Source organism: Rhinatrema bivittatum, chromosome 4 (genome assembly GCF_901001135.1).
Source record: "Rhinatrema bivittatum chromosome 4, aRhiBiv1.1, whole genome shotgun sequence".
Lineage (NCBI taxonomy): Eukaryota > Metazoa > Chordata > Amphibia > Gymnophiona > Rhinatrematidae > Rhinatrema > Rhinatrema bivittatum.
The window spans coordinates 213,955,557-213,967,597 of record NC_042618.1 but is presented as its reverse complement, the minus strand read 5'-3'; the positions used below and the strand labels follow the sequence as shown (position 1 = coordinate 213,967,597).

The window sequence follows — 12,041 nt, the reverse complement described above, 5'->3', positions numbered from 1 at the left end:
AATATTCAAACCATGTTCAGCACTATTTAGCTAGATAAGCGGGACTTATGCAACTAAGCAGCGGCCACTGAATATGTGCACATATTCGGCAGCTACTGCTTAGCCATATAAGTTCCTTATATGTCTAAAAAGTTAGCCACATAAGTTATGGGTGGGCAGATGGGGCAGAGCAAGTTAGCTGTACAATTTATGCGGCTAACTGCATGCCATGCTGCTGAATATACATCGTAACTTAGCCAGATTAGTTCTAACCAGTTTTGAATATTGACCCCAAAATGTTTTAAGTACATAGTGGTTTTATAGAAGCATTTTACATTGTTTAAGAACTTGTAAACTGCACTCAGGGGCAGATTTTCAAAGGGTTACGTGCGTAACCCCCGAAAAGCTGCCCCAAGCTGCCCCTGCGCGCGCCGAGCCTATCTTGGATAGCCTCGGCAGCGCGCGCAAGCCTTGGGACACGTGTATGTCCCGGGGCTTCGAAAAAAGGGGCGGTCTGTGGGCGGGGCCATGGTCCGGGGGCGTGGCCGTGGCATGACGACAATCCGGGGCCAGGGCCGAGTGCTCCGACACAGCGGCCTGTGCCGGGGCTTTGCCCGCTGGCAGCCAGCCAGTGCGCGTAACCTACGCCTGCCTCAGGCAGGCGTAACTTTTGGAACAAAGGTAAAGGGGGGGTTTAGGTAGGGCTGGGGGGGCGGGTTAGATAGGGGAAGGGAGGGAAAGAGAGGGGAAGGTGGAAAGAGGCGGAGGGAATGGAGGAAGTCTGCGCGGCTTGGTGCGTGCAAGTTGCACGATTGTGCACCCCCTTGCGCGCGCCGACCCTGGATTTTATAGCATGTGCACTGCAGCGTGTGCATGTTATAAAATTGGGCATAGATTTGTTTGCGCCGGGTTGCACGAACAAGCAGGTTTTAAGATCTGCCCATTAATGTTTTATATTTATTGTGCCAGTCTTTTGAGATACTGACATGATAAATAAGGTCATCAAGGAGAGCCAGTGCTGTTTCCTTATTAAAGCAACTGTATTGGCTCCCAGTCCAACAAAGAATACAGTTTAAGATCATGAGTTTAATGCACAAGGTGGTTAGAGAGCAGGGGCTAAGTATTTTCAGCAGTTGGTGAATATTTATAGACCTAGGAGATGCCTTTGCTCAGCATCTGAGAATCTTCAGTGTTCCACCCGTTAAGGTAGTATCTAAGAATACTATCTGGAAAATAATTTTCTCTACAATCGGCCCTGAACTTTGGAACTCAGCACCAAAGGAGATGAGGATGGAGTCAAATTATTTATCTTTTCAGAAAAATATGAAATCTTGGCTATTTCCATGTTAGGTTGTGGGTAGCAGTTGATATTTTCTGGTTTTCTGTAGGCTGTTTTTGAGTTTTTTATTGTTATATTTTAATTAATGTTAATCTGTTCTATTTGTGATGTTTTTGTTAATTTATATCTTGTTTTTTTTATGTTTTGTTTTAATTGCTGTACACCATACCAGCCAGGGTTTCTCCTCAAGCGAATGATTAATAAGAATGACTAAATGAAAAAAAAAAGAAATGAAATGAAAGCTATTTTAAGGTGCCTAATGGTTTCATAGAAGCATTTTGTATTTTTTAAGAACTTTAAAACAGCACTCAGTGTTCTATATTTATTATTTCAATCTTTTAAAATTTGACATCTGTTTTAAGCTGCGTAATGGTTTCATAGCAGCATGCTAGTCTACTTTTATTTTTTATTTTTTGAATTTTATGTATTATTGTCTCCATTTTAAATTATTTTATTGTATTTTATGCCTTGTCTTTTATACTTTCATGGTAGATTTTAATTATGAATGTTCAAGTTGTGATTCGCAATGAACATTAGGATATGTACAGAATATCAATTTTTTAAATAAAAAAAAATGATATATATATATATATGTGTTGTGTTGGTCAGTCACACTGTTGTGTCTGTCTGTGACAAACAAGTAGTGCCCTGAACAGTGTAGGGAATACTGTGCAAGGACAATATGCTCTGTCTGCAAAGCCCTGTCTCTCAGGCTTCCACACATACACATACACACACACACACACACACACAGGCACTCCCAAACATGCATACACACAGGCTCTTGCTCACACACATACACATGGCATCTTCTTCAGGCACTATCAGACCCCTTCTTCTGACGCCACAGTATGGGGTCCGCAGCGGCCTTCTCCCTTTTTGACCACAGCGGGATGGGAACCACAGCGGCCATGCCTCATCCTGTGGTATCAAGCAGCCTTGACAGTGTGAACCTGAATCTTAAATAGGTGGGCCATGGCCCACTCAGGCCCACCCATGGCTATGCCCCTGTTGTAGATTGTGAACTGGTTAACAGACAGGAAACACAGAGTAAAACTGGTCAGCTCTCTCACTGTAGGACAATACATAGTGCAGTGTCCCAGGAAAATGTACTGGAACCAGTGATTTTTAATCTTCCCCTGTAACAATCACTATTTAGCACTCTCTACAATTAGGTAACTAGAGATGTCTAATATACTGTCAATGTATTATATAGAGATGTTCCCTAGGTGTCTATATGCTTTCTGTTAATTACGTAACAAAATAAAATACTATTTATCATTTTCATTTTTGTTTGATTTTTAGAGTTGATAGCTGTTATGGACTTGACACCTTGAGCAACACTGGGCAGTTTTTGCTAGTGTTTGAATATAACCAATTAAGTTTTAAAGTTATCCAACCTCATGTAGCCAGATAATTTGAAACTTAAATGGCTTATTCAAAACAATATAGTTGGTTAAGTGGCATTGTTTTATTTAAAAAAAAAAAAAGAAAGTGCAGTATGGGCCTGCAGCCTGATTTCCCATCTCCACCCCTAATATTTAACAAATAGCCCTGCCAGGCTGAGAACCACATACTCTCCCAAACCTTCCAGAAAAGAAAATGTTGCTGGAGTCCACAGGTTCGACTTCCCCTCCCCCAGTTCCACTGAAAATGGCCTTAAGTGCCCCACCCACCTACCTGTTACCTTGAGAAATAAAGGCCCTTCAACTGAGATCACGGTGCTCAAGCACAATCAGGGCCACTTTCAATGTGAAATAATGAACAGCTTTTGAATATTGTCAGTTAACACTCAAATTATCTGGCCACATTAAGGTGAAAACCTTAGACCTGCTCTGAGTCAGGTATAAAGTTATCTAATTAACTTAACCAAATACAGCTGAAAATCGACTAAAGCCATCCCTGGAATGCCTTTTTTTTTTTAATCCGGCTAGATTTTAGCCAGTAAAGACTTTTCCAGCTAAGTTTAGTTGAATAAGTGCCCTGATATTCAAAAGGTTGGCATTTAGCCTGGTAACTTGTGAGTTTTCCAGCTAAATGGCTTTGAATATTGACCCCATTATGCATCTCTATAAATCATAAAAATATTAGAGACTCTGGGTGAGATTTGTGTCACATCTACCCATGCACCAATGTAATGACCTTACAAGGAGCAGTGAGAGGAGCTACCAGCACCAAGGAGAAGGTGATTGCTTTGGCAGTGCTGGCAGTGGAAGAACTGGTGGGGTTCCCTGGACCCCACCAGCTTAAAAGAGAAAGAGAAGTGGTGATGCCAGCAGTAGAAGAGCTGGTGGGAGTTCTCTAGCCCTACCAGCCAAATAAAACAAAAAGAACAGGTGCTGATAGAAGAAGGACCAGTGAAGGTTCCTGGGCTCCACCAGCACTAGAGAAAACAGTAGTCAGTACAGGCAACAGAAGAGCCGGTGAGGGTTCCCAGGCCCTACTAGCAGCAGGAAGACAGCACAAGGTGAGAAGAGACTAGGAAAAGGAGAGGGGAGAGAAGTGCCAGAATAGGTGGAGGGGGAGAAATAGAGGACAGGGGTGCAAGGGGGGAGGACTGAAAAGGAGAGGGAGTAGAGGAAAGGTGGAGGAGTTGGAATGGGAGGGAATAGTGGGAGCATGAGAGGGAGGGGGACTGGAGAGGGGGAAGGTGCACAGACACCCTTTCCCCTCCTCACCTACTCCACCACCAACCCCCACAGTACCAACCCCATCTCCCCTACACGCTCAACCCCCAATATGCTTCTATCCCTAAACTGCCACCCTCACCACCCCACACCCCCAACTCTACATACATAAAAGAGTGAGGGGAGGGTGTAGTCCTCCCTACCCAACTAATCCTAATCCACTCACTCCCTGACACACATCTACTCCAGACTCACAACACTTACACACCACTCACCTATGCCTGCAATCCCACACACCCCTACCTCCAGTCACTCCTTGACAGTCCCCTCTCTCTTACACACCTCCACACAATCTCCAGTCACTCCTCAACAACCACCACACACAACCCCCCCCCCCCCCCGTTCACTCTCCACACATCCCCCACTCCCAGGCACTGCTTGGCAAACCCACACAGTACCATCCCTAATCATTCCCCAACACCCTCTCCCCAATACACATACCCCCAAACACAATCTGACCTCAGTCAATCCTCAACATCCCCAGTCATTTCCTGATACAACCCACACATCCCTCTCCCCCGGTCACTCCTCGACTCCCCCTCCTCCATTCACTCACCCACCCGGTCACCCTCTGCCATCTCCACCCATTCACCCCTCTCCAGTCCCTGCCACACACACCCCTCCAGTCATTCCCCAACACCTCACACACTTCCCCAATCACTCCTGAACTGTGACAGTTGTTATCTGAAAGTTGCCCCAAAAATGAGGGGCCTAATCCTAGGAAAGTCAAAATCAGACTGCCGGAGGACTTCCACCTAGGCCAACTACCTTCCCTTTGGGTTGAGCCCTCTGGTGCTGGTGGCTGGTGAGGCATGAAAACCCGAGAGAAGTCCCCGACATGGTCAGAGAACGAGAGGCCTAAAGCAGGATAAGGAGCTGAAAGGAACCTGAAATCCAGGAACCCAGGAAGGAGAACAAACAGGAGTACTAAATGTAGAAGCTCAAGATAATGAAGTCTTCTGGATACAGGAGCAGAGCCAAAAGTACAAGGACCAGAAGGTAGGACTAAGCTCTGGAAACTGACTGATGAGATTGCCTCAGTATCAGTACATGTCTATATAGGAAAGAAGATGACCTCCAGAGGGAAGCTAGGAGCACAGAACTGGGAGGACTAGACAGACAGATCAAGCAGTTCATAGCGCCACCTGCAGGCCAAAGGAGCAATTGGAATGGATCTTTACATGAACACTCACATATACATACACATCCACTCAATATTACACCAATCTTATAACATATACATATACCCACTTCCCCATAATACCCCCTTCTGCTTACACATGGGATGGGGAGAAGAGGGGTGGACATTAGTGGAGATGGAAAGGGGAAGAGTGCTCATACACCCTCAGCTCTCTCGACATGCATACACACTCTTGACAAACTCACACACCACCACACACACCCCTTCCCCTTACACACATGCAGGAGGGAGGGTGAGAATGTGGAGAGCGCAAGAGGAAGACCACACCCCCGACACACACATCCCCAACATATACCATCACACTCACTTCCCTACAACTCCCCCTCCCCCCCCCCACACACACACCCACCCATGAGGGAGAAGGGAATGGGGAGGGGAAAAAGTAGAGAGTGTAATGGGGAAGAGGTGGAAAGATTGTACACACACACACACACACACACACAGGGGATGAGAGGGATATGAGGGTAGGTGGCTGGCTCCCCCACTACACATATCCCATACCCAGCCACACATACAATCACTCACCTCCCAATACCACTTACATGTTCCCCATTCACATCCACAACACATAGGATTGACGGAAATCATGAAGAGTACAAGGTGGAAAAAGTTCACACATTCTCCCACCACCACTTGCACCCCATATACCCCACCACTACCATACAGATACCCCACCTCTACCCCCCTGTACTACCACTCCACCCTCAGAAAATCGCTGCAAGTCTTCTGACTTACACTTTTCCCCACTGAACTTTCTTGCCCCTTCCCATTGCTCCACCCAAACAGAGCAAGTAGAAGATACCAATAATGGACACAATTAGGTCATGGAGTCATGAAACATGTTTATGAAGTTGCCAGGCAGTTATCAATTTCTCTTTTTTGGGGGCTTCCCTTAACATCCACCACTCTGCCAAAGGGAAAAAAAAAAGGAGGGGTGGGGTTGAGAATTCTATAACTTTTACTCTGCTCTTGCCTTCATTAGTCACTTTCCCCACCGAGTCATTCCTTGCATTTTCCACTTATCCATGTACATGGAGTCAAGATCGAGAGCCCATTATTGGGGTTGGTGAGCGAAGCAAGCAGGAGCACAGCTCCTAGTATAAAATAATTTTTATCCTGTCTGTAATATGCTGCTTATTTTTTGTTTTATTTGTTATATTTTTACACTGTTGGGGTAGTTTTCCAAAAGCCTGCACAAATTTGCAGGCCGTTATATGCCTAAATTACAACAATTTTCAAAGCTAATTTAAATGCACAAGTTTGTTTTGCAAATTATCTCATGAAAACTACCCACACAAAGTTACTTTGTGCAGGGAAAGTTTTCAGGAAAATTTATATGCATATTTTTCAAATCAAAACGTATGCATGTAAATGCAAAGCCTGCCTAGACTGCCCTAGGAAGCCTCTCCCCAGCATGCTTAAAATTACCTACATACAGGATGTATACGCTTAATTTTATATGCCTATCAGTCAGAATATTTATCTTTTCCACTTTTGTTTGGTATTGAAAATGTACATTGGTTGTGAACTAGACAACCCGATCAATGCTAGATACTCTTCGCTAATATGCTCTGTCTGCAAAGTCCAGACCCCTTTTGCAAGTAAAGTACTCTTTTTACCTGCAGAAGTTTCTTTGAAAATTACCCTCCCAATGTCATTTGGTAATCCACTTTGGAGTGGCTGAACGCCATGCAAGGAAGACTAGAAAACCTATATTAAATTAAATAATCTCAGGGTCTGTCGATTACTGTTTCTTGGTAAGCAGTGGTGATTTTTTTGGTTACTGACTATATACTATACTACACTGGAGAAGGAGCATGAGGAAGATTCCCTTATGTTGAATGTTTTTCCTGTGGTAATTATGGGGTCCTGTGATATGTTTTGCAGTATGAAACATTGAAGGGGTATGTGCCATTTTCTTCTTTCTAGGTTAAGAACAAGGGTTTTCTAATGTTTTGCCAACAGGTCCTTACAATCAATGATAATTTTATCTTCAAATATGCGTGTCAATGCATTATGAAGTTTCAAGAGAATTTGTATATCTTAACAGAAACCTGACCACCTTGCTTTATTTTTGAAAGATAACAACCAAGTTACTATTTTTTTAGCACCAGGAAAGCAGACTCCTGCTGAGAAATGAGAAGTAGGAAGCCCTTATAAGTAGTATAGGATGGCAAGTGTGCTAGTGCGAGCCAAGTCTGTTATATGGTGTTGGTGGGTTTTTCTTACCTGCATTTTTGTCATTGCCTTAGGATCTTAGATCCCTGCTTATTTGATGGACTTGCTATTGCAGAATTACAATATTTTCCTTGACTATTTACTATCTTTTTACTTTTTGTTTCTTTATTATGTAATAGTTTCCTACATTTGTTTTCAAATTTTAAAATTTCAGTGCATAATAAATAAATACTTAAATAAAACAAAGAAAATGTCTTTGCAGTGGACTTTATAGCCACCACTGTTAAAATGGCCAACATTCTCAGTAACCAGTGATGGCATGCGCAAAAACAGGAGATTCCCTCCTCGAGTGTAAAGGAGAAAAGTCACCACAAGGCTTCAAGGATCTCCTTCCTTGGGCCATGAGAAGAGAAGTGAAGAGTTAATGCATGCTAGGATTGCCAACTGAGCCCAGGTCGACTGAACAGTCTGATCCAGTCCTCGCTTTGCCCTATTGCATGCATATATTTATAGTTTTGATTGTCCCATTGATTTTCCTAAGAATCATAAATACAGGTCCATACACACAGTGGTACAAAACTAGAACTGGATCAGCCTGTTCAGTCAACCTGGGGTCAGTTGACAACCCTTCCGCAGGCCCGGGAATCCTTTCTGTGAATTTTTGCAGGTTGCCTGTTAAAATAATAATAATACAAATTAGACCACTGGAACGGTATGAGAATCATAAAGCAGACTAAAGTTAATTTACAGGCTTGAACTCCTACATTGCAAAGGAAGTACTTCAAACCCCAATAGCAGGAAACATTTGGCACTATGGAAGAATACCTGCTAGTCATTTTCATAGTTGTATTATGTAAATTCTTAAGGGGTCAGTGTGTTTGTCTTCTCTGCCTGAGGAAATTGCTATGGCACTAAAGTAAAGTGAGATGATGTGAGCATTTAGAGTATGGGGCTGTGGATTTCTTGATTGTAGCTAAATCATTCTAAGAAATTAGAGCAGGCTAGCGATAAAATACAATTCAAAGGAATACAACTATAAATAATTGTTAATAAGGCCTTTCTTTTTTCTATTTATAGATTTCAGCTTTGCAATCAAATACTTTGATTCGGAAAGTAAAGCGAACTCTGCCCAGCCCACCTCCAGATGAAACCCATCTACCCCTCACCAGCCAAGCTCACTCGCAGATGTATATGTCCAACCTAACACAGAGAACTACAGGAGGACAAGTTGTTCTAGCTCCCAAAGTTGGCTTCCTAAAAACTATTGATCGTGACTTGAAAATTGTAGAACAGGAATCCACCAAACTTCGCAAGCAGCAAGCTGAGTTGGATGAGGAAGAAAAAGAGATTGATGCTAAGTTAAAATTCTTAGAACTAGGAATTACTCAAAGAAAGGAGTCTTTGACCAAAGAGAGAGTACCAAACAGACGAGACTTTTCATATCTGAGATGCTTGGGAGAAAACAGAGATTACATGTCAGACAGTGAACTTAACAACATACGGATTTCCAATTATGATAGCAGTGGTCTTCTTATCAGACCTAGCACTACCACACTCGGCCAGTACTCTGAATTTTCAGCCACACAGCAGTTTCCCACAACTACATCTTCCTATTCTCCCAATGCTTATCAGTATCCAACTGGGCAGGCAGTGTCCCAGGGATCTGCCAATTTCCAGTATACAAGATTCCAGTCACCACACTACCCTGTGTCAAGCAATGGCCCTTCTCAAAATGGCTTCCAGGCTCATCAGCTTTCTGCCTATGCTTCACAAAGCACATTTCAGACTCACAGTGTCACACAGGGCACAGGCTACCAGTCAGAACTTGGTCTGCAGAGCCATTCAGGTTTTCGACCACCTAACCAGGGCCCAGTTCAGACCACATACCAAAGCCAAACTTCCTTACAGCCAGCACCAAATTCTCTCTTTCAATCCCAGGCTGATACATTTACAGTTCACCAGAAACCAAGGCAGACAACACTAAATGATCTTGAACAAAAGATTCCTACAAATTATGAAATAATTGCAGATCCTACAGTAGTGATCGCTTCAGCTGCTTCAGAAGTTGCATACACTAGTACTGTAGTGCCTAGCAGTTATGATCAGTACAAGGCCTCAGAAACAAGACCAGCTGATAGAGGCAATGCAGTGGAAAGCCCCTCTACTAGTTATTCTTCTGATGGTCTGTACACAAACCTAGAACAAAACATTCCTCGTAACTATGTTGTGATTGAGGATATCAGTGAACTAACCAAAGAGAATGCTACTCCACTTGAAAGCCAGAAAGTTGAGTCCCAGCAACCACAGAACAGCAATGACCGCCACATAAAAGAAAGTAATGGCTTAGTGGAAAGTGATATCTCAAATAAGCCATGTTGCTACGCAAGGGCTGAGGAGGAATCAGAAGAGGATATATATGACCATCATAGCTCTGACAATCGAGGAAAGAGTTACCACAGGAGTTTAGAAAACAATGGAAGAGTGTCAGGCAGCTCCAGCAGTTCCTCCTATTACTATGGAGATAATGATTACAGACATTCCACACGGCCAGAGAAACATGGATCTAGCACAGGAATACAGAAACATTCATCCAAAAGTCTGGGTCCAGCTGTTGTATCCTCAAAACGTAGCAAGCATAGAAAACAAGGTATGGAACAAAAAATCTCCAAGTTCTCTCCCATTGAAGAAGCTAAAGATGTAGAGTCTGATTTAGCCTCTTACCCAGTAACTACATCTGTTAGCAGCAGCATTAGTGTCACATCCAAGGCAAAGAAACTTCAGGATGATATCACTTATGGCTTGAAGAAGAATGTTTATGAACAACAAAAATATTATGGCTTATCTAGTAGGGATATAGTGGATGAAGATGACAGAGGGTTTAGCAGTGGAAGTAGATCCAGATCTGCCTCTAGTTATGTATCAGACAGGTCAAACCGTGATGTCATAACTAGCAGAAGTAAGTCATATGAAAGAGAAAATGTTGACAGGTCTCAAAAAGCAAACTCAAAACCATCTTCTCTTAATATGAGTCAGAGTCGAGGTCGGGCTCCAATGCGATCACAAGCCTCAGAAGAAGAAAGCCCTATCAGTCCTTTGGCGAAGACTGTAGGTGTATCTCGCTCATCAGGTGGCTCACTGCCTCAAACCACCACTGAAAGCTGCCCACCATTCTGTTCCAGTCACTCACTACCTGATGTACAAGAACATGTAAAAGAAGTGCCAAGGAATCACGTTTACAAACAAGAAGAAGCTTACATCATGGATGATTCACACTGTGTTGTTTCAGACAGTGAAGGTAAAAATTATCAATAGTGATGTCTTTCAATGTTAACAGCATCATAATTTCATATGCAGAGACAGTTATTACAGCCTCATTTTTGTTTGCAGTGTGCCTTTCTCCTTTGTTCTATTACTTTTTATTGTATTAGCATGTTCTATATTTCCACTGGTGTTCAGTGCTTGTAAATTGTCTTATTCTAGTGCATTCATATTTTCTGTGAGTGAAAGGTTTTGAGTGCATGGTGTGCTCTATCTGGAGATCTTTTTGCATGTCATAATTTGCTTGCACTCTTTTTTTTTTATTACCTGCCTCAGTTTGGGCTACATTTACACTGTTGAATCAAGTGAGTAACTGTGATCTGTTTTTTGGTTTCCAAAGCCTATCACTTGGGTCAGGAAGAGACAGATTGGTTTGATAAACCAAGGGAAGCCCGTTCAGACAGATCAAGGTACTACAGTGGCCATTCCTCTTCCTCGCAGAAAAAGACATCAGTGAAACACACTTATCATGATTATGATGAGCCTCCAGATGAAGACTTGTGGCAACATGATGACTATTCCCAACATCGTCACTCCTCTTCTAAGGAACACAGACATCATGGAGAGTCAGGAAGACACTCCTCTTCTTCACGCCATCCAAGTGATGATACTCGGAGATCTTCTAAGCAGCATCCAAGAGATCAAGGCAGACATGAATCCCGTCCACATTCACAGCCATCTTCACAAAAGAAGGCTCAACAGTCAGAAATTAGATCACAGCCTGCCTATTCCTCTAGTTCATCTGATTACTCTCAACAATCCCGGCAGTCATCTAGTTATCACCATACTTCAGAGGCACAGAAGACACAGAGGCAGACACAATCAGTGCCACCATCTCAGCAAAACAAATCTGAACTCCAATCCCATCAACAGCAGCAAGTGATGAGACAGCAGCAACCTGGACAACAGCAATCATCATCATCAAGGCAACAGACCCAACAACAGCCATCAAGACAACAGCAGCAAGTTGGCTCTTCACAGCAAGGATTTCATCAGCAACAACCTTCTCACCCCCAAGCCACTCATCAGCAAGGTTCTCTTCAACAGGCTTCTCAACAGCAGACTAAGCCACAACAGCAGCAGCAACAACAGCAGCAGCAGCAGCAGCAGCAGGGAACTCAAGGACAGCCATCTTCCCGACCACTGCAACAACAGCCTGCTCATCCCCAACCAGTAGGGAAACAACAACAAACCATACAACCACAAGTAGGCATTCACCAAACAGGACCGGTAAGTAAACATATTCACAGTATTTATGTATTTATACACTTTTTCATGAACTTAAGACCTGCAAATAAAGACCATCTCTATATGATGAATGAAATATTTATGCAAGCAT

General features: G+C 43.1%; 1 protein-coding gene across 1 annotated transcript in view; it reads left to right on the top strand.

Annotated features, from left to right (window-relative positions):
• The window catches only part of BSN (bassoon presynaptic cytomatrix protein), a 618,895-nt gene that overhangs the window by 481,237 nt on the left and 125,617 nt on the right, over window positions 1-12,041 (top strand). The window contains exons 6-7 of the mRNA XM_029599675.1: window positions 8,462-10,679; window positions 11,043-11,932. Coding sequence (XP_029455535.1) covers window positions 8,462-10,679; window positions 11,043-11,932 — 3,108 coding nt within the window. The remainder of the gene's footprint in view (window positions 1-8,461; window positions 10,680-11,042; window positions 11,933-12,041) is intronic.